Here is a 24,002-nt window from a genome sequence, read left to right on the forward strand (position 1 = left end):
ATACATATTGTGATCTCTCACGCCTTTCACTGACATATTACCCTTACTTATTACAACGGTTCCAGACTTAAACTCAACTGTGTAGCCTTTCTGATCTAGTACAGACACTGATACTAAATTCCTACGAATAGTAGGTACATATAGAACATCATTAAGTAAAATAACGGAACCATTCACTTTAAATTTACATGTACCTTGCCCCAAGACATCGCAATATGTATTGTTGCCCATATACACTTTGTGCTCTCCAGTTTGTTTATCTTCAAGTTTGACAAACAAATCTTTGTTCCTGCATATATGTCTTGTTGCTCCAGAGTCAACCCACCATGAATCTGTCATTGGTTCTACTAGCATCACTTCTGAGATCGTCATCACAATTTCCTTACTTTCTTGTACTTTACTTTTGTTAGGACATTGTGATTTGTAATGGCCCTTCTTTCCACACTTAAAACAGTTTCCAGAAAATGGTTTATTTTGTTTCCTTTTTAATCATTTCTTTTTCTTCAACTGTTTTGGCTTCATCTTATTCTGTGTAGAACGCTTGTCCTGAGCCATTAATAAATTGGAAGATTCACTATCTTTATTCCTTCTTTTCATCATTTCTCCTTCAAGTACTAGAAGTACTGGAAGTGATATCATTGTTACTTCATTTCCACTGTGTGTTAAAGAAGTAATAATGTGATCCCAAGATGAATGAAGACTATTTAGTATGGTTGTGACTTGCATTTTGTCAGTGAGAGGATGACCAGCATCATGTAATTCTTTTGCCATTAACTCCATTTGAAGTACATGATCGCCAATATCATCACTCACTTTCATACAAGTCCGGTTATATTTATCTAATAATAACTGTATATAAGTATTCGACCTTAAACCATACTTTGCTTCAACTGCATCCATAATTTCTTTAGCAGTTTCATAGTCTTCAAATAAAAGAATAATGTGATCACTCATGCAATGCAAAATTAAAGCTTTTGCTCATGCATTGTGTTCTATCCATTTATCTATATTTAAAATGTTGTTTACACTTTCACTTTCATCATCTTCTACAATTTCTTCCCATGGCTTTGGTGTTGTTAATGTATATAAGGTCTTTTCATGGGTTGGAAGAAAAGTTATATGCCTTTTCCAGGCCCGAAAATTTCTTCCATTCAATTTTTCTATCCCCGAGGGATCAATACTTTTCTTCGGTGCCATGAATAATAAACCTTAAAAATTAATCAACAAGAAGAATGTAGAAATAATAAATGTGTACTATTTAAATAGTTCAACTGTGAAAAATTAAAATTATTACAAACTTAATTAGTAATAATAACCCTTGGATTTAATCCAAGGTGGTAGCCTAGAAATTCTCCTATTATATTTTATATGAGGAGAATAATAAAAATGACGCCCCGATTGAGGATATCCACGACCTTTCCTTGATGTTTCACCTCTTTCAAAGAATTTCTGACAATAATTTCGATCAACAGGTGCTTTATAATGATTTGGCTTGAAATTTGGAGCACAATGGCTTTTGAACGGACCAAATCGGGCTTGAAACGATCTCGAACGGTCCGATTGTACAAATTTGCCCTGAACCGGTTCAGGAAACCGGGTAAACCGGTTCAGCCGGTTCAAGCCGGGTCTGGGAGAAAATCGGAAGTCGGCGGCTCGGTCAACGGCTCCGTTCTCAGCTTGGTCAACGGCTCCGCTCTCGGCTCGGCTTGGTGGCTCGGCTCCAGTGGCTCAGAAACAGGCAAAACGACAATGTCGTTTTTGCCGGAATTAACCTCCGTTGGCTGAACGACACTGTCGTTTAGCCCTGGACGGGTTTGAACGGGATGACCGTTGGATGAAACGGCACCGTTTCGTCCTGGGTTGTCTTCAACCTCATGTTGGCGCACTGCAGTGTCCCTGCATGCGGTTTCCTCAGTTCCGTCCGACCAAATGGTGGCCAGCGACGACGACTCCGATGTGCTCCCGAGGTCCACGACGTCCTGCGGTGGTGAGAGGCTCCGGTGACCGGCCGAAATAGTAACTTTGTGTACAAATGGGCTATTTAAATCACTATTTCTTTGTGTAAAATAATACCAATAATTTTCTTCAAAATAGTAACAATTTACTAAATTTTGAAGATTACCAGTATACTCTAAACCCCCCACCGTGATCTGAAAAAGTTTCTCTCTCGAATTTTCAAGCAAACGAAGATGATTAAAATATGCAAGTGTGGTTGCCAAACCAAGCACTTACCTATTTATCGTCTTTGTAATGCGCGATAAAATTCCCTTTGACATGACCAGGCTCTTGATACCACTGTAGAGAATTAAACAACAAATGGAAGCGGAAATTATAACGATATGGTGACACTCCCGTGAGGGTATTTGTCCCACAAGTTGGTGATGAGCAATGGGAATTGAGTGCATTTGTTTGTGCACCAATGACCCCTATTTATAGGCCATCATGCACCGGTTGGTAAATGGCACATCCATTGGTTAACCAATTGTAACTCAAAGGTCACAACCTTAAGGAGTGACACATCTTATTGTGAAAGGGCACAACCATTGGTAAACCAATGGTAATCCAAAAGTCACATTCTTAAGAAGTGACACAACCTTTTGACTAAATCAAAAGGTTGTGTCTCTTGACACTTCCTTTAACATCACCCCTCATGGGAACTATCACCATGTTAGAGAATATCATTCCAAGAGGTACACCGTTTGGTGATCACACCCCTTAGAATAACAATATATATATATATATATATATATATGTATATAGTGAAGAAATTAATAGCTTAGTTCCCCTTTGAAAATAACTTAGAGAATATTAGATATATCAGCAATCAGAAAACCTATTTTATAAGTCTAGTTATCAACACACCCAACCAACACTGTACGTACAATTGATGTGCTCAAGATATAAAATAATGATATTTTTATAAAATGAAGTTAGTTTTATAAGGTATTTTATAAAAATATTCCTCCTTTTAATTGTCAATGGATTTATTCGCAGCAATGAACTAATCTTGCCAAGATTTTTGAAGAGGCGAACGAAAATCATTACTCCAGACTTTGCATGAGCGAGTCCTTATAACTAGGCTGCTGATATTAAACACAAAACGTACACATCTGACATATAGAGTCTGCTTGAGTTTTTATTGTACGTCTTAATGCATGCTTTCCTTAACTATATATATATATATATATATATATATATATTACTAAATATATTTACTTGATGTACTGAATCACTGATCAATGTTTTTGTACTTAGTCACTTTGGTTCAGTTCTAACTAGACTTAGTTCCAACTTGTATTTCTAATGTAACCAAATGTAAATATTTTTACTAAGCTGTAAACATTATATATATACCCTTGTATTTCTGCTGAGGTAATATCTTAAAGTATTTTTTTCTCCCCTGTTGTCCTCTTAATATGGTATCAGAGCTATAAAACCTTCTACACGCTTCTACACGTTTCTATTATTTCCCATGGCACTGATGCACTCTTCTCCTTCGAGGGAAGAATCTACTACCCCTTTCTTTCTTTATCCAGGCGATGGTTCTGGCATCGTTCTCTTCACCCAACCCCTCATCGGTGACAACTACCATTCTTGGTCCTGATCTATGATCATGGCTTCGTCTACTAAAAACAAACTAGGATTTGTTGATGAAACCATCCTCAAGCCTTCAAATCCAACCGATCCTCTATTTGCTTCATGGATGCGCAACAATAATATGATAATGTCTTGGATCCTCAACTATGTTTGATCTGAAATTTCTGCTAGCATCCTTTACATCAATACAACATATGAGATCTGGAACGATTTAAATGAACAATTCTCTCAAAAGAATGGTCCTCGTATTTTTCAGTTACAAAAATCGATTTATATTCTTTCTCAGAGGCAACTCTCTATTAGTGACTGTTTTACACATTTGAAGGCTCTTTGGGATGAATTGGTTAACTATAAGCCGATTCCAAGTTGCTCTTGTGGTGATGTTCATACTCTCAACGCATATGTTCAACCAGAACGTATTATTTAATTTCTTGTTGGCCAATGAGTCCTTCTCCTTTGTTAGGGCTCAAATTCTTTTAATGGAGCCTTTGACTCCCCTTAACAAGGTTTTTAGTCTTGTTCTACAAGAAGAGCAACAACATGAGATCTCAATTCTCCCTGTTTCATCATCGAACAATCATGCTTTTACTTTCAAAGCCGATAATGGTCGTCCTGCCAGATCCATATCCAAGAAAGAGCATCCAGTCTGTAAACACTAGGAGTCACTAGTCATATTGTTGAGAAGTGCTTTATTCAGTCAATGGCTGATTATTCCCTTTTTACTCGGACTAATGGTGATTCTTTTATTGCTCTTTCTTGTGTATGCTGATAACATTTTGATTGCCAGCAATGATTTATATTCTATTGATCAATTGAAACTTTTGTTGGGTACAAAATTCAAACTAAAGAATCTTGGACAGCTTAAATACTTCATTGGTTTGGAAGTTGCTCGATCTCCTTAAGGCATTTCTTTATGCTAACGAAAATATTCTCTTGAGATACTTCAAGATGCTGGTTTCCTTGGGGCTGAACCAACATCTTTTCCCATAGAGCAGAATCTGAAAAATTAACTAAGAAAATGGTGAATTATTGGAGGATCCTACATTTTTTCAAAGACTCATTGGTAGACTTCTATATCTCACAATTATAAGACCAAATCTAACTTTTTATGTACATAGGCTCAATGAATATATGGATAAGTCTCAGCAACCTCATTTGCAGGCAGCCTATCGTATTTTACAGTATGTAAAATTTACTCCTGCTTTGTTCATTTCAGTTAACTATCTTCTCTAGATTAAAGGTTTTATAGATTCTAAAGGGTTCCTGTCTTGACACTCGACGATCCACCATTAGATATTGTATTTTTCTTGAAGATTCTTTAGTTTCTTGGAAATTCAAGAAACAACAAACTATTTCACGTTCTTCAATAGAGGCTGAATATCATTCGATGGGATCCACTACTAATTGAAATTGTTTGGCTTCTCACTTTACTCAATTCTTCTTACTAACAATGCTTATTTGTTTTGTGACAATATAGCTGCTTTATGGCTGCCAGGCTGGACTCCATGGCCAAAATGCAGACGTCTCGAGCCAAGATGGTGTTGGTCGTAACTAGCAATTTCGTCTCTAGAGAATGGACCTGGGCCTCAAGTTTCAGCACAAGGGCTCTCTGTTGACAGAAGAACTGGGTCAGCTCAAAATGCTTGGACAACAGTTGCAAGCATTGTCCAGGCTTCAAGGTGCGTTGCTCTATCAGCTGCCTCCTTTCTCCCCAGAGCTCTGTGAGCCCCATCCGTGCTGATCCCGACTCCTCTTCTCACCTCTCCAAGTCTCGTTTGAGCCTGGCACGCTCGTCCCTAAGACGCTTGCACTCGGCAACGACTTGGGAGAGCTCTTCCCTCATCTTGCCTAGCTTGCCTTCTACAAGGGCCTTCGAGTCCTGAAGCACCTTCGACCCCAGCATAAGGGGACGGCCCAGCACCCCCCAATTGCCATGAGGGCCAGACAAGCCCGGGAGGAACTTATAGTAGGGGACTGTGTTACATGCTTCTGGTCGACCGCCCCTAGCATCAACTTCCCTTGGCTTGACGCTCCCTCGGTCTAGACAGTGGCCTCTTTTCTCCAAAGGGCAGGCTCCCCGCGGAGGGGGACTTCGCATAGCCTCCTTCGGAACCAAGCAGGAACCAATGTCTAGCTCCAAAGAGTGGCTAAGAGAGGGCGACATAATGGAGACATGGTCGTCGCTCAACTCCACGACGAAAGAGGCGCCCGCCTCAGTCTCCTCTCTGATAGGCAGTTGGGGACCGGCAGTAGGAATTGGATCTTTAGGCACCATGAGTTTAGGAACGGGGTGCACCAGTGGAGGTAATTCTTTGAAGGGAGGAAGCGACTCCACCTCCATGGGGGGCCACGGGGTGCGGGTTTGAGGAAGGCGTTGAAGAAGTTCATCTGTAGATCTTCATCACCTTCTTCCCCAACAGTCGTAGACCCTGAGGTCGACAAAGCCACGATTGCCACTAACGGAGGCCCTTTGAGAGGAGGGTAACAGGACTTCAGGGCAGCAGCCATCCCTTCAGGATTTAGGCTGGAACAAGAACCTCCAACCTCGCTCCTGGAGGTCTCACCAACGGCGTCACTGGTCACCTGATGTCGTTTCTCCTTACAATCGGCCGCAGAAGGGCTGATGTGGCATTTCCAGACCCGAGGCGAGGAAGGATCTTCCAAGAAGTCTTGTCCCAATGCGTATGAATAGTCGGGAGAGGTCAGGAACCTTGCGATGTTGGCCTTGGTTAACACCACGTTGGTCTCAATGTCGATGGGGTGGGCCGCCACCCAAGTCTGCATGACCGCCAGCCGAGCCTCCACCCGCCTCGTCAACGTAATGGGCAGGCTCTTGATGTTGGGCACGTACGACTAGATGGCCCGAACGGGGAATTCCTGGTGGACCTCCTCCCAACCAACGTACGCCCACCCCGAGCCTGAGACGGAGAAGAATTTCCAAGACCAGTCTTTGATATGGGAGTGTCGTTTCTCCAGACCCGTGATGTGCTTCTCAGAGGAACGCACATGGAAGCTACACAAGCTCCCGTCGAGACATATCACCCGGTACACTGACAGAAACTCTCGAGCCGTCAAGTCAGGGTACTCCTCCGAACTAGAACTGAGCACTCTCTGGAAGATTACACAGCTGGCAACCAAGAGTCGTCAGGCATTCAGATGAAGTTGAGCTTGGGCCAAGCCCAAAAGACCAAGAACGTTCCTGATAAGGCGGTAGAAGGGGAGCCGCAAACCATTCATGAACATCAAAGGGTAGAGTGCAACCCGAGATGCCATCCCATCCGAATCCACCGACTCTGGTATATTTTAAACTTTCCTCAACGCACAGAGGTCAATGTTAGAAACTAATAACTCCCAACTCTGCCCAATGAAATACAAGTGTCGAATGTCGGAAGTTTCTTTAGGGGCCATCGAAGACGAGGAAAGGATAGGTGGCCAAAGCAAGGAATGGTAAGGAGAGAACCAAGGGAAAGGGGACAGGCACGAATGAGAGAGCAAAAAGCAGGAGGAAGAGAAGCAGAAGGCGTAGAAGGTGAGAGGAGAAGGAAGCTTAAATAGGGAAGGGTGTGACAGTTGGCTTGACGCAGGAAGTGAAACGACCGTCCATTAAGAACCGAAGGGGCGTGCTAAATCTCGAGATTCGCATCGAGTTGCATCATGGAGAACCCAAGCAGCGAGGACCCACGAGTGAGTACAGAGCAAGTGTCGTGAGCGTAAGAGGCACGGACCAATACGTAGGCAAGTGCGCAAACGAGCAAGTGCGCCAAAGAACAAAAAGATGGGAAGAACACGAGGCGCCTGCAGGCCATCATGGAGGCAACCGAACCATTGCAGGGTGGCGGACGTGAGCAAGGGAGGATTGATCCAAAGGGGAAACTTTTTGAATTCTCACCAAACGTGCGTGTGGGAATTTGCGAGGTACTGTAAGGGAGATTGTTCCTCCCTCAATGACGAGCCTCGGGGTAGCCTAGCAGCAGGGAACTAGGATAAAAAGGATAAGATGGGTCAAGCCAGAAGGACAAGACCGGCCCAGAAGACCAAGAGAGGAATGTCGATGTTGCATGCACGAAGCGTGAGCCTTCCAAGTCAGAAGGCCTGACACCTCTATTGGCTAACAGGCCGTGTACACGAGGTTAGAGACGGCTAGTGACCTAGACTACCAATGGCTGGTCAGATAGAGAAAGTGGATGCGCCAAGATAGGATCATGCCGCATTTAATGACTGGCGGGCTGAACACGCCACGACATGGACCTAGGTCAGTCAGAATGGCCAGGATCCGGCATGGTCGGCCTATCGGATAACAGAAGGCAAGAAGACGGTACAACCTAGGTACGAGGAGGCATGGCCATGATTGGCTTGGCAAGAGATCGCCCACCACCTAGGCTTCACCCAATGCCCCAACACGCTACCACTTACAAGTGCTGGGCACCACCATAGCCAGGTATATATATGTTCCTCCTCCCACCAGGGATTGGCGGGGAACATTGTTTTTTACTTCTACTCTCCTTCCTCATAAGTTAATCCTGAAGACCTGCATTGACTTAGGCATCAGAGGTAACCCTCACCATCCCGAGCCTCCATCTCTTCCATTCTTGCAGGACAATTGGGGAACAGTGGAGTTGACCGGACAACAAAACACGACATCAACATGTATATTCATTCAATTTTATTTTTAATAATCTCTTAATTTTGATTTTTTTTTAATATCAAGGTTTTACTTTTGTAAAGTTTTAAATTATGTATCACGTGCATGGCATCTGATGTGATATATTTGGTATTCTCACATCAACTAATCGAAAGTTAACAAGAGACAGTACTAGGTCTCTCACGGTATAAAAAAATATAGCGGACCTGATTTTACAATTAACCCTTAAAAAATAAAGAACTGCATGGCCAAGTATCTTGTAGATATCATGAACTGCATGGATAGCGTCATGATCAACGACGTCAGAAATCCAAAGGATCAGATTACCTACATAAAGTCATGTGTGAGTTATTAATGAGTAATCAATATAAAATCTAAAGTGACGTTGAAGCTCAAAGAAAACAAAGCAAAAGAGAATCCGATAATTATTACACAAATGCCGATATCAAGTTTGAAGAGAGACACATCCTATTTAAAGGACAATCGTTTACTCAGATGGAGAGAAAAATGGAGATGATGGCCGTGATAGCGGATCGAAAGTTCTCATGGCTGGTCTTTGTGCTTTTGCTTGTAATTTTCAACTCTCCTTCCTACACCACAGGGGCTAGAAAACTTGGAACATTTGAAGAAAATATTGATCATTCCTCCAACTTGCCCAGTAATTCCCCATCCGTTGCAACAATATTATCTGGGGCTTCCGAAAGCCCACTCGACTATGGGATACCTTCCTCTCCTGCTGCTGTCCTGACAACAACAAGTGTGAATATGGGGGGGATGTTACCATCTGGCTCGTCGAGATCAGACCCACGTTCCAGCTATGAGAAGCTATCCCTTTCTCGGGTTACTTTCGAATCCCCGCCATGGACCATGGGTTTTGGGACAGACCCACGTCCCAGTTATGAGATGCAACCCCTTTCTCGGGTTACTTCGGAATCCCCGCCATGGACCATGGATTTTGGGACATTTCCGTCTGGACCTTCTACAGACCCACCCAGCTATGAGACGCCACCCCCTCCTCATGCCACTTTGCCATCAAGATCCATGAATTTACCAACTGGGCCTTCTAGGGGTCTCTAAAATGACCAAACCGTCTTTAATTTTGTTTGCATGTTGAACCTAAGTAAATAAAACCGTTATTGGTGCATAATTTGTCTATACAAGCCATTAATTTGTTGCAGAAAAGTTCTCGATCGAGTTTTGATTCGCTTGCTCCGTTGTTAACTGCCAAATTAACCCGTCGAGATCTTTTGGACTAATTGGCAACACCTTGATTTCTCATTAAAGAGAACCAAAAATCGAATCTCCATCTCTATGTATAAAAAAAAAAAAAAACTGTCAAATTAACTCATTTCATAATACAAACATGCCACTTTATTAAAAGTAAATTTTAAATTTTTAAAACTCTCGTGCATTGAATATGAAATTATAAAAACGTTCTAAAATACAAGGTTCAAAAAATGGGAATCGGCTAAGAACCGATTCATTGAATCGGGAAATTCAAGCATTTAATCTAAATTGATTATTTCAATGTTGAAAAAAAAATCAAAAATCAAATATAATGCAATTCAAGCATTTAATAATCATGTATAAAAGAGTATAAAATATAAATTCATTAACCAGCTTTGATAAAAATATTATATGAATCTACATAGTTTTAATAAGCATCTAATTTATGTATTTACTCTCAATTGTCGACAATTTTTTGCCTCATATACAAAGAATATAAAACCTATTAAGTTATAAGCACACGGCAAGTGTAAATTATGTACTACCATAAATTTAATAAAAACAGTCGTTCATCTTCCTAATTTTTTTTGTTCAACTAAAGAAAATAAAAAAAAAAAAAACTACATATTTTATCTCTCAATTTTTTTTGTGATTCTTATTGAATACATAATGTGAAAGTTCTATCATATTTTTGTACAAGAAATTAAGAAAAAAAAACTTAATTGTTAGACAACTTAAAAGTAGATATATATACTTTTGAATCGATCTAAAATCGGTTAGAATCGGCCGAAATCCATCTATTGAAGCGGTTAAAAGAACAATTAAAAAAGTTAAAATTGGTTCGGTTTGAACCGATTTTTCAAACTTTGCTAAAATATTGCGCATTGATTCCATAATAGTAACTTGTCAGTTGTTATTTTATGCATCAGGTAAAAGATATTTGCATGTCAAAATAATTATGCTACCAGCCTCTCCTCTGGTTGCGACATCCGACCTAGCAAAACACAGAAATGTGTTTGTGTGGGTGTATATATATATATATATATGGCATGCGCCCACTACGTTAATGTGTTCGGAGAGATTACTTATAATTACTTAAATATGACTTTCATAAGTATTTCTAAGAGCTATATATCTATCTCTCCGATCAGAAGATGAATACTAGATTTCTCTTAAAATTTATCATCTCCGGTCATATATACTTGTTGGTATGGCAAAATATAAGTAATTTTATAAATCGACCAATTAAATAACAGCCATTGTATATAATGTTTGGAGTCCACAGTACAGTGGGTTCACATATTGTATGTATCTATCACTTCAACTTGTAGCTGGAAAGTGTAAAAATCATAAAAATTGTAAGAACCTCTAAAGAGTAATGACCATAGTTGTGAATTTCATACCGGCCTTCTAGCCGGTACAGGTACTATATCTATTTTGTACCGGCCAAAATACCAGACGTACTGGCCTCAATTTCGGCCTGTACCGGCCGATATTTCGGCCAATATTTTTTCTTTTTTTTCATTTTTTTAAATTACAAGCTTATTTTTTAACTCCCAATTCAGACTAGACTATTTATAATTTATATATATATGTATTTATATATAATTTATTTATATATAGATTATTATTTTGGAATATAATTTTTATATATAATTTATTTATATATCGACTATTCCGAAATACTATCCCGAAACGCTATCCCGAAACGGTACCAGTACGTAAATATTTCGTTCTGGTGCCTTGACTGGTACAGTGTCCGGTACGGTATTCAAAACATTGGTAATGACACAGACATAACCAATTCTACAATTATTTTATAATTTTGTTTTAAATAAACGATAATTTTGTAAAATAAGTTGTAAAATAGTTACATAAATCACAGTTTTTTACAAAAAAGTCTGAAATAAAGTTATAAAAAGACAGACAATGGCAAGGACGGAGCTCAACCCAGACGGTGACGAAACTTGACCCAGACGGTAATCTCTCAGTATTTCTCTCTCCGTAATCTCTCTCTCCGTCTTTGAAATTCCTTTTCTTTTTGGTGCTTTGTTTCGTTGTTTTTTTTTTTTTTTTTTTTTATCTTCTTCCTATTTGATGATTCGAGATACTTGAACTTTGGTTGTCGGCCCAGACGGTGGACAGATTTATGTTTGGGAGACTTTTTCTATTAGGTTTTCATGAAAACAGAGTTCAAAAATATGAGTTCTTAAATAAAATGGAAGCTTTTACAATTGTTAAGCTTATAAAATGGAAGCTTTCTCTCGGCTATAATTTTATATTTGAGAGATTTTTTCTATTAGGATTTCAACAATGTTGATGATTTCTGGCTGCTGAGTATGACAGTGGTGCGAAATACATGTGGGTCAGGTGGTCTACACAACCAAGCTAGGCAACGGATGGTCGAGGTTGGACTGAAATGGTGGCGATGGAAATGGGCTTCGTCTTGGGCGGCAGGCTTGGTGGCAATGCAAAGAGACCCAGACGGGAGCTTGGAGATGAAGACAAAATGAGGAAGGCGCTGCCCAAACAACGATTTCTGCCTCTTTTGTGTGTGGTGATTCTATGTGGTGAGATCTAACTAGTTTATTGTGTTTTTTTCCTAAGTGTTACTGTCTCGATGGAGGGCTGCTCTTTTATTTATAATAGCCCGACCATCCTACAGCGCTTCAGTTAATCCTAAGTTACCCATGCTTAGAACTTGCCCAAAGCAACCACACACCAATGAAAGGGAGAAAACAAGGATCCCAAAAATGTGCAGGAACCTTAAAAGACACCACAAGCTAACATCATTGTGTTGATGTGAACAGGAGCCATGCACAAAAACACTGGGCATTCAATATCTAGCAAAACAAAACTAGGAGCCATGCAAAAAAACAGAACTTATTATAGCCATACACAAAATCTGAACTTAATATAGCGAACTACACAAATTAGAACTTAATATAGCCATGAGGAAAAATCAGACACAAGCCATGCACAAAATTAGCATAAAATCATAACTTAATCTGGAAAAATCTGAACATAGTATTGGGGAGAGAGGGAGTGTTCGGCGAGGGAAGAGAGAAAGGGAGAGAAAGAGAAGGGAAGAGAGAAATCGAGGGAAGAGGGAAACCCAGTGTTCTGCGAGGAAGAAAGGGAGAGAAAGTGAAAGGGGGTATAGGGGAATCGAAAAACAAGGGAAAGAAATTTGCAGTTGGTCTATATTTTTAGAATAAAATAATTCTTTTGAAGATGTACAGTGTCACGCCAAATTTGAAAGAAACTTTGGTGGTACTGTAGCTCATATGTGGAACTTCCTCATTTTGACTACTTCAATGCAGACCATTTTATTGATATTTAACCAAAGTTTGGAGATGCACTGGCATTTAGCTAAGTTAATGCCAATGCTCTTACAACTTTCACAAACTCCTACACAAAATATAATAAACAATTCAACTTTTCAAATCTCAAAATAAAAATAATGTTAAAAATTATATTTTAACAATATTTTATTCAACTTTCAACTTTTATCTCAGTTCATCTCATCTCATATGTGTAACTAGATGAGAAAAATTTTAGAGTTTATATTGGGAAAAGAAAAAAGAAACTTGCAGAAGCATTCTTCACTTCTCTTCTATCATCTGTTTATGATATATTACATTTTCTACTTCTAGGATGACCAATTTGTTCATGAGTTGCTAGTGATATTAATATGACGGTGCATGGAACACTTGTTTTGTAATAACAGGATTCAACTTCATAAGAATAACTATGAAAAAACAGTCTTTAGTGAAATCTTGGATTTCCATCAATTTTTCGCAAAACTCAATAGGCTAACTTGATTAAGTGAGGAGAAAAATAGATATATAAAGCTATCTTCCAATATTTATCTTAGAAAAATGATAAAGATACAACATCGAGCGTCGTCGGGGATGAGTGTGAGGTGGGATTTCTTTTGGGTTGGGATGGTATGGGAAGATGAAGGAGTGAGGGAGGGGATAGTTGAGAAATAATAATTTAAGTAAAAATTAAATTATTAATTAATATGATTAGTGTAGTTATAAAATATGAAAAAAATTAAAATATTATATTATTATTTTGACTAATTTAACGTGAAGTTATATCTTGAAAGGTTTTAGTTTTATGTAAAACATATACTTTTAGTTAAATATTAGAGATGATTTTGGTTTGACCAATGCTAATGCTCTAATGATTATATGAGATGGTTTGGAATGTGAAAGATAATTAAACATATAAAATAAAATAAAAAAATACACAAAGCTATCCACTCAAATCACCGCCCAATTGCAATCACTCTCTACACTGACAATTTTTTGCAATCGCCTTATTAAACAGCTAAAAGATTTGATAAAAAAAAATACTTTAAAAAATCAGAATTTTAAAAAGGTGCTGAATATTTTATTTAAATGTTTTATTTTTTAGCATTGGTATACCAATGCTGGATCCTATGGAGCATAATCCCTAGATAATGGTGCCTTTATAACCTCTTCGTTTCATTTTTGCTTTTCCCAGTTCTTTGCATATTGTTCTAAAATTTATGGTTCTTTGTTTCGGTGTAAAGATTTTGTTCCTTTTTATTCATATTCTCTCATGAAATGACTATTTCAATATCATTCCATTTACATCACGTAACCTAATAGACCAAATATAGCCGTTGGGTTCCAAATCTCTCTACACTACTACGACTACATAGCCATTACTACGACCTCTGCTAATAGCTCATCCGTCAAATATTGCTCGATTTCCCTACCTATTGCACCAATGTCGTCTCCCAAAGCCAACCACTGGGATTCCCTTGTCAAGACCTTCCCCAGAACGTCTTTGTTTGATTTCTTCTCTTGTCCTGCCAACAACACCTGCAGCCGATCTTGGAGCTGACCTTTAATCCACTTAGAACCAACTCTTGCTGTAGGCCTCGCCCATGGATATTCATCTGTCAATTGCTGGTAGGTCTCCGCGAGTGCAGAATTTATCTGGTCAAACAGTAACCTCCTCTCGGAGCTCTGACAAGAAGTCTGGCTGCAGTACTTCTTCTCGAGTTCTACAAACATGGAGGGATCCACCGGGCATTCAGAAGAGTGACATATAGCCGTGAACGTATCAGCATCAAAATCGTTAAAACCGGAGTCATTTAAGACATCCATTATGTACGAAGGCTCCCAAGTCTCTTCAGTTCCACAAAATCCCTTCTCATTTAAAATGGATCCTTCCCCAACATCTTCATCACTTGATATGAGCATGGATCCCTCTGCATATGGTTCTGACTCCGATTTGAGTAGCTGAAGTTGCATCCGAAGCCCTAGATTCAGACAAGTCAACAAAACATGAGCAGCTGAAAATCTAGAATAAAGGAGCTTCCAACATATGAAATAGGAGGCTCCAAAAGATAATGGTTTCTTAATTTATGCGCTTGAAAGCAATTGCGGTAAAATGGGCCTCAATTGAAAGGATGACAAATTGGTGAAGTGGCAAGATAAGGATATAATGATGTGTCATATTGGACAAAGGTTGTGAAGTTGGATCCTAATCCCACTAGGAACAAGCAGCCAAAAAAGGATAGTCTTTTTCCATAATCATATAATCTGAGCAGTGATTAACTTCAATCGTTGGTTGTATCACCACTGTGATTTAAATTACAAATTTTGCTTCATTTATATGTATAACAATAGCTTTCATGGCATTCTGAAGGGAAGATAAGTATCTAGATAACCTAAGGGAAATGAATAAACACTAACAATTCAACAAATAAATAAATGAATAAACGAACTTCAAACTTACCGTGGATGTCCGCATTGAGACTCTCAAAGCATTCAGAACATGATGACAAATCATCTGTAAAGGGAGCTTCCAGAACTGAAACTGGACTGGGCTGATCAGCCACCTTGGAGCTAACTGGTGATTCTAGTCCAGGTGGAGGGTGAAGCAAAGAAACTGAACCTTCCTCGGATGGCCCAATCAATGGTTCCTGGAATATCATGAAATATTGAGAACTCAAAATATCCATGATGCACAATTAAAGATGCCCTACTTTTAACTGAGCTAGAAAATATAAGCAGTTTTCTAGTGAGAAGAAAAAAATGAATACTTAATTTTTTAATCCCCGAGTCATATATACACCATGTGAGTCTTGAAAGTAAAACACCTAGAGTTTGCAGAAAATATCTCACAAGCATCTAGATTCTCGTAGATTGTGTTTGCAACACGAGATATTCCGATCAAGTTGTAAATCATGCACCAATTAATTAATTATAATTATTTCTAACAGAAACCACTTCCCCACAAGTATATTGAGCATCTGTGCAAAACAGTTCCTCCGCCATAAGTGAGAGTTTATAAATAAAATCGAGCCTTTGTCCTCTTTAAAAAAGAAAACCTGTGCAAAACAGACAATCTCTAAGCAATATTTTTACACAACAGAATATAATTCTGTTAGCTGGTACTCTTTAGGCAGTCATTTTGAACATAGCCTTGACAAAATTGCAGGTTAAAAGCTTCTATCCACTGTAACATGATTACCAGAATTCGTTGAATGTGTCTGGGAAGTTAGAAGTCATAGTAAACCTATTATATAAAAATAATGAGCAAAAACAACTGTTACACTGTGAGTTTTATAAATTGTTAAGCACTGCAGCAACATGTTACAAAAATTGCAGTAGTTTAAGGGTTGAAACTTTAGAATCAAGGAACAAATTTTGAATCCTTTTCTCTCATAATAGACCAAGATATGAAGCTTAGCACATGCAGATACACTTTAGACAGAGAGTCCCTGCAATGCATAAGGGTTGAAAGTAATGATGTGGATTCTTCAATTCTTATTCTTTTTCTTTTATTTTTATTCTTTTTGTTTCTAGGCAAAGGCGTGAGAAGGAAATTCTCTAGGCATCAGGATCATAAGTATTTTGAAAATATTCAATAAAAAAGAAATCTAACCTGGAACAGATGTACTATGTAGTGGCCAATTGCAAATTAGGTCATGGAATACCAAATGACACATAACAGCTCCAAGGAGAAAATCAAAGCAAAGAGAAGCAAATCCAATGTTGAAGACTTCAAAAATAAGTCAAAGGAGAAATCAAATAGACCGGTTCAACATATGGGACAGTTATCATTACAGGGAAAAATAACAAAGACCCATATGCAGTTATCATTATAGCTTTAACATCCAGTTGAAAAAAGAAGGAACAAAAACACAACCAAAGGCTTCTCACAGGTTAGCAAAGACCAATATGAAGCTGACTAATTTTATCAATAACTAGGTCTAATTACAAAGGGAAAAATAATGAAGAGAGATTTATAGACCCGATTCAGTTATCATTAGCTAATAGTATATTGGACGGAATAGGGCGCCAAAGTTTCTCTAAACTGACGCATCAGCAATATGCCAAGGAATTTTTTATGCCAAGGGAAAATAAAAAGTTAAAGACCAAACCTGTGGAATTAAGATATCTTGGCCACCAGCAGAGATATCATTCTTTACACCCATGCCGGCTGATTTGTCTGGTAACAACTCATCAGGAGGTTCAGAGGGCATGTCCGTATTTTCATCACTCACATCGACCATATTTTCGGGGCCCGGACTCGTATTGTTGACATTACTAACTAATGTCTCAAGGATCACAACATCTTTTTCGGATGGATTAATATTTTCAAGGCTAGCCTTCACTTGATTCTGACTTGTATGAATCTCTGCCAAATACCCATTACTTTCCGTGACTGTGCAGCTAGAAGAATGAGACTTCTTACTACTAGATCTTGACTTGCTAGTGACTGATCCTTCTCTCCAATCAGATTTACCCTTTACTCTCTTGCTTCTTTCCTTCTTCAAGGTCTCATTTGACATGAGATACCTGTCCTCATAAAAAGTTTCCCTGTGTATGTTTGTCTTAGGACTTCCAAAGGCAGTAGAAGAAGAAGGTAGTGATCTTGACCTTGATAACTTTCTCATAGATCCATCTTTCCAGCCATCCCTACTGCTAATTCCCAAGGGCTCAACCCACCCAGTTGGTCTATCATCACTAGCAAATTTGTCACTAATTTCATCTTCACCAATCACACCACTGAAATTTGCGGGAGTTAAATCCTTATCGGTGACGGCAAGCATTTCAGCCAGCGTGCTGCCCTTACTAACCACTCCCAACTCTTGAGACTTGTGAGTCATCTTCCACCTCTCTGAGAGTCTTTTCTTTGCCTCCCTACTCACAGAGGAATCAGCTGAACGGGATGATGAAGGCTTGTACTGGTTACTCAAGTCAAATGAATTTCTGGAATCCACTGTAATCGCCTCTGATTCATTTCCAGATATGTCACATGAACTCTCATCCCCAGCATATCCTCTAAATCCAGCAGATGAAAAATTCATTGAACCACCACGAAAACTCTTTCTCATTTGTTTAGTTATTTCCCTAGCAATTTCTCTAGATTCCCTGGACTTATGCCTTGAAAGCCCAGCATGATCAGGAAAGTTCTTTGTCCCACATGAGTCTCCCTTCCTATTTTTGACACTCAAAAATTCTGTCGGTGCCCTACAATCTGACAGAAAAGCATGTGTAGAACAAGGTGATGAAGCAGGATCGACACCATTTTGGGCCTTCCCAATGTTTGGTTTTAACACTACTATACTTGTAGGCAGAGTTGCCAAATTATCCTTCTGGTCCACTGAAATATTTGCTGAATTGAGTCCATTATAAGCAGCATGTCTACTGTCAGGGTGGCTAAATAGACCATCGGAATGCTTCTGAGGAGATCTACTGTAGTAAGGAGTTCGTCTCGCTGATTTCCCAAGTTCACTATTTTCATGCTTCTGAGCATCTGAAAACTCTACAGCTGCTACACGACCCCGATGGGTTTGGGGAGGAGCACCTCGCAGATCATGCAAATGCTTTGTGAATAACGAATCTGGTTGTTGTAGAAGTTTTAGCAGACGATCCTTATTAGAGTCTAGCACCTCAAGTGCATCGTGGAACTCCTTTGTATCCTGCAGCTTCTGATCACTTGAAAGACGTTTAGCATCCATGAACTTCAGCCTAATAAATTCCATCTCAGCATCGGTAAGCTTTGAGCTTGTAGCTCCCTGTGACGAGCAATTGCTATTCTTCATCTTTGATGTTTCCAAAACCTCAAATACATCCTTAAATTCTTGCTCCTCCTTGGAACTTCTACTAGATGATCGAAGGTCATAAAATCTGCCACTCTTCTGTGCTCTATCTACTGATGTTTTCCTATTAATATAATTCTCTGAGTACTTTTTTTGCTGTCTGTGAACAGGCTGCTGAGGTGGCAGCCCATCGAGACCCATCAATTTGGCAATAACACTTGGAGACCTCCTTTTGGATTCAGTTTCTCTTGACATCTCTTCAGCTAATAACTTCTTTATCGGAGTTCCAACAGATTGTTTTGAAGATCTCCAGCCCAATTCAAATGTGAACTACAAATGCCAAATGTATTTTACATTACTGTCAGTTTAGTATTTTATTTTTGGGGCATAGATAAACAGAGAAGATACCAAAAAAATGAACTGAAATTGATATAACTCGGAAAAAATATTTCAATAACTAAATTGTGAAAGAAGAAAACTGGAAAAAAAAATTAATTAGTAAATTCTAGCAAAACCAAAAAACATAAAAGGGAAAACAAACGCACTGTATTTTCATCTGCAGTACCACTACTGCAAGAACTAGAATCAGAGGCCACTTTCGGAAAGTTCCTCTCCCTTTGAACCTGCCTGTACCCTGGAAATCAATCACCATAACATGGTTAGGATGACCATCCAAGAATAGTAAAAGTGGCGAAGGAGCTCTTCAAGATCTTTAAAATGAAGACTTAAAAAATTACTAGAATCCAAAACAAGGAAACAATCCGTGAATAGTGTCTCCTATTCAGACATACATAGTCACAGAAACCATAAAATAAAAGAAATTATAATCATTTTTCAAATCTTAGATGCTTTTTGTAAAGGAATTTGAAAGAACCTTCCTTGCCATTTTGAGCAACAAAACTCGAGGAAAAATAATTCTTTTAAAGAGGATCAAGTAAACTAGAGAAACACAAAAGCAAATCAGTCATTAAACAACGGCAAAAATCTGACGAAATAGCAAGCAGAGAACAGAAGAAAGTTTCATGTTTGGGAAAAGGAAATAAAAAAAGACAACTTGGAGAGAGGACATAAATGAAATAGAACGCTTTTAAGAGCACTCGGTAGTGAAGCTGGCAATGCAATGATTTCCATCATATCCCTAGAATTCATTATGGAAGGAAAAAGGATCATGGCTGATACCACTAGGCAAAAAAAGTCACACTTGCAAATTCCAAAAATTACTTGAACAAAAACAGTACCACTAAAGAAGAAGAAAATCAGCTCGGGTATTTATTCGAAAGAAATGAAATTAGAATTTGAGAATCTTTATCATTTTCAGCTGTTTTGTTTAATTATTTCTGTTGATTTTCTCGAGAAATACTCAAAGAAGTAAAATTAGCATTTGACAGTCTTCATCATTTTCAACTGTTTAATTTAATTATTTCAGCTTTGGAAAACCTAAAGAATATGAGAAACGAAGAGTTTCAATAGTGTTCTTCTCGGACTTTCTTGAGTTTTCTCAGCGACCAAACGGAGCCAGCTTCGTTTTGTAGCTAAGAAAATGCAAACAAGAAAGAATAAAAAATAAATCATGCGTTGTTCATTATCTGAGCCCAATCCAACCCTTCGGGGCTCAGCAGTCAGATCCTCATTTTTCGCAAACCAAGAAACCAGAGGGAAAAGAGCGCAATGAAAAGAAGATTTCAGTTTTTAAATTTTCTCGGAAACAAACCAAAGTAGAGACTACTACATTAACAATTATTTGAAAAGTAAAAAGAATTGAAAGAACAAGCTGACCTTCTCTGTGAGCTCGCACAGACGAGGAAAACCTTTCGCCGGAGCTCCGATCAGTAATGCCCGATATCTTGGACCTCTTTTGCCGAAAATTATCCATCCTGACTCATCAAAAGTATTTTCGTTCTTCAAAAACAAAAAATAAAACAAACACGCAGGAATGCCAAAGAATCCTGGATCCGAAATCTCGGAAACACACACTCCGAAGAAAACGAGAGAGAGAGAGAGAGAGAGTCAGAGAAAGCAAAACCCTAGACTTTTTAGCTCATTCAAAAACAAAGTCACAGAATCCAAAGGCCGGTTCACAGAGAGAGGGGGTGTGGAGGGCGAGCATTAAAGACATAGGGTCTGACCGTTAGAAGCGTCGATGAGAGAGAGAGAGAAGGGGGAGGTGAGAGGGAAGTCCATGAGCATGAATGTGAGAGAGAGAGAGAGAGAGTTTTATTTTTGAACATTCAAATACCGATGATCCTTTCATACACTCACTCGCTGCAAGTGCAACTCTCTCTCTCTCTCTCTCTCTCTCTCTCTCCGCTCCGAGAATGGCTTACTCACTACTCTCCTCTGTGCCAAAGGCTCCACGTTTTTGGTAATTTTGAAAGCCACATTGGCATATTTGCACAGTCTTCTTTTCTTGACAAGACTGATTCCCGACGCTGTGGCTCTCCTCCTCTTTCCTCTGTCCTTTTATTGTTTCCTTCGGACGCGCGGTTTACGGCTGCCTAATTTTTCACACAATTTAAAATTTTTTACAGTTTTTACCCGTTGAATTAAGTTAAGTTGTCCACAGTGTTAAATACAGTAAAAAAAATTTTTTTTTATTTTAAAAAAAAGTCAGGTTGTTATTAGAAAAAAACAAAATTTTGTACGTCTTAAATTTATTTATTTATTTTAAATAAAATGTGCGAAACTTGTATCTAAAATAAGCAAAACTTACATATTTTATGATTATAAATATTATTTTTTTAAAATATTTTGTCTCAATTAGGATCAGTTTGGATATATAAAATTATTTTATCTTATCTTATTTCATTTTATTTTATTATTATAATTTTTTTAAACTCTCGTACAAAATATAATAAATAATTTAATTTTTTTAAATTTTAAAATAAATATAATATTAAAATATTATATCTTAACAATATTTTATTTAACTTTTAATAAAATATTACATATTATCTTATTTAAACTACATAATCAAACAAGACTAAAACTACGTTCGTAAATAACGAGTTATGGAAAACAGGATAAGAAATATCTAACTCGTTTAGATTGAATTAAAATTGACCGATCTGCATTCGACACCGCAACATTTATTGTCGACCATTGTTGTTCACTTATATCACTCACCTTACCTTATAAACTTACGACTTTTGGATACATTATGTAATATGCATTAAAACTTCAATAAATTTCTCATTTGAGATCTTTTTTTTTTTTTTTTTTCTTTTGAAAGGAAAGGAAAACCTTTATTACTCATAAATCAGATTACATCATCTCATGTAATTCAATATCATGAATACACTCTGGAATTTCCTCAACATCCATGACATCTTTAGTGAGTTTAATAGCATCTTTAGCAAGATTATGAGCAGTATAGTTTGCTTCACGTCCAACATGTCGACCTGACCAACTAGTTTGAGAAACATTTCAACAAGACTCTGATGTCCTCTAGGATGGATATGGTTAATTTGCTATTTTAGTTTGGTAGATGAGTATGTGTTGCTAGATCTGTCTTATCTTGAGTTTGTCATTTTCTAATATTCTTTTTTTAAATCAATAAAATATTAAATTAGAACAGAGGTTGAGAGGGTGGGATGCCCAATCAAAAACCCCATTACAATAATTTTAGTGTTTGAGCTGGCCGTATTTTGAAAATCTGAGACCAAATAATCCATCGGAGTTGTGTAAATTCATGAGGCATGTGAGTCTTACGAGTGACTTGGGCAGCTAATGAGAGTGTTGGTATTTGATTAGTAAAATATATTTTCATCTTCAAATTTAACAAACATCATTCATGTTTGCTCCACATTGAATTAGTTAAATTGTTTTCATCCAAACTATAAATTACAGTAAATCTATTCTTTTTTTTAAATATAAAAAGAACTATAGTAAGTCTAAAAGTATTTTTTAAGATTATTATATTATAGATATGAAATTTTTATTTATATGAGATTTTACTATCTATATACATATGAAATTATTATATTTTAGATTGTTAGATTGTGAAAATAAAAATGAATATGATTTGTTGGAGGTTATTAAAGATTATGAAAATAAAATAAAAATTAATAAAAAATATAAATAATAAAAAATAATAATATTTTATTATTATAGAGAGTATGATGATTAATCCAATGTAGATTTCAAGTTTTGAATGATTAGCTAAAAGTGAAAAAATTATATATTAATCAAAATTTAAAGAATAAGATAGCCAATCCAATACTAATACTCTGAGCCACACACATTGGTCGGACGGCAACTGTTCTTTGCCCATCTTGCAGATCGATGCAATTGGGGAGTGAGATGGAAAGTAGAGACCTCCACCATGCTAGACAGAAAAAGGTTTTAGGTTTGAGAGACAAGAGTAGACAGTGAATTTGTCCGTTTTCAATCATACTAACAAGTGTGATCGATGTACCTGACCAAATATGTAAGTGATTTTGAAAAACATTTCTATATTGGGAATTTTCTTATTAAAATGATGTTTTTAGATGAACAAACAGCTCATGAATCAGTTATCCAAAATTCATCCACGAATTAATACGGTATGAAAACTTGGTTGGTGACAGTCATGTGTCCGTAATTTCCCTTTATACCAAATATAGATAATTAATTCAAGGCTTATACTAACATTTTCACATCGTAGATGGAATCTAAAGTCTTAATCTTCATCTTTTTAAATTTTTGGGTGTTATTTTATTTTAAATATATATTTTTAATTTTTTTTTACTAAGCCACATGTCACCATAATGTGGACAACATGAGTCACATTGTGGTGTCACATCAAGAAAGTACCAATAAGTGATATAAATTAGGAAGGATAATAGTATTACTCATGTATTCAATTTAGGTTATGGATAAAAGTGTCTATAGGATGTCTCCCTTCTGGTTGATGATAAATTTGTCCAAGTTAATTATTCCCAAATATAATCTTTATTTACTTTTCATAGAGAAGTGGGATTGTAAATAAACTAATCTGTTCAATAGCCCGTACAGTACTCATCCGATTAAATTCGAATTGAACTCGACTTGTAAAAAAAAGAGCTCGAATATTGTGAAAGCAGATATCCGCTCGATTAGTAAATGACACATGCTCGACTAAATTCGACTGAACTCGACTAAGACTTGTTAAGACCCACTCGTTTATGCATGAGTCGACTCATTACCTCGACTTGATTAAAGCTCATTCATATATTGATAAATATATATATACATATATATTTATTAGCTAATAATATAAGTATAACACTTTTATAATTAAATATATAATATGTAACCTAATTACTTATGTCTATATATTGAATATGTTTCATAGCTATATTTTATAATTTGTACAATAATTAGTCAATAAGATTTAATAATTTCATATACTAGTATATGATAACCATATATGAAATAGATACATACTATATGAAATAAATATATGCTATCATATTATGTATA

General features: G+C 37.4%; 1 protein-coding gene across 1 annotated transcript; it reads right to left on the reverse strand.

Moving 5' to 3' along the window:
- Positions 1 to 13,988: 13,988 nt before the first annotated feature.
- LOC108982635 lies at positions 13,989 to 20,983 on the reverse strand. The gene is made up of 5 exons (XM_018954074.2): positions 20,340 to 20,983; positions 19,109 to 19,197; positions 16,899 to 18,893; positions 15,248 to 15,434; positions 13,989 to 14,768 (listed from the first exon to the last, which is right to left on the reverse strand). The coding sequence occupies exons 1-5, from the start codon at positions 20,434 to 20,436 to the stop codon at positions 14,155 to 14,157; spliced, it is 2,982 nt and encodes a 993-aa protein (XP_018809619.1). The 5' UTR covers positions 20,437 to 20,983; the 3' UTR covers positions 13,989 to 14,154.
- Between the last annotated feature and the right edge of the window lie 3,019 nt (positions 20,984 to 24,002).

This window comes from Juglans regia, chromosome 3 (genome assembly GCF_001411555.2).
Source record: "Juglans regia cultivar Chandler chromosome 3, Walnut 2.0, whole genome shotgun sequence".
Classification (NCBI taxonomy): Eukaryota; Viridiplantae; Streptophyta; class Magnoliopsida; order Fagales; family Juglandaceae; genus Juglans; species Juglans regia.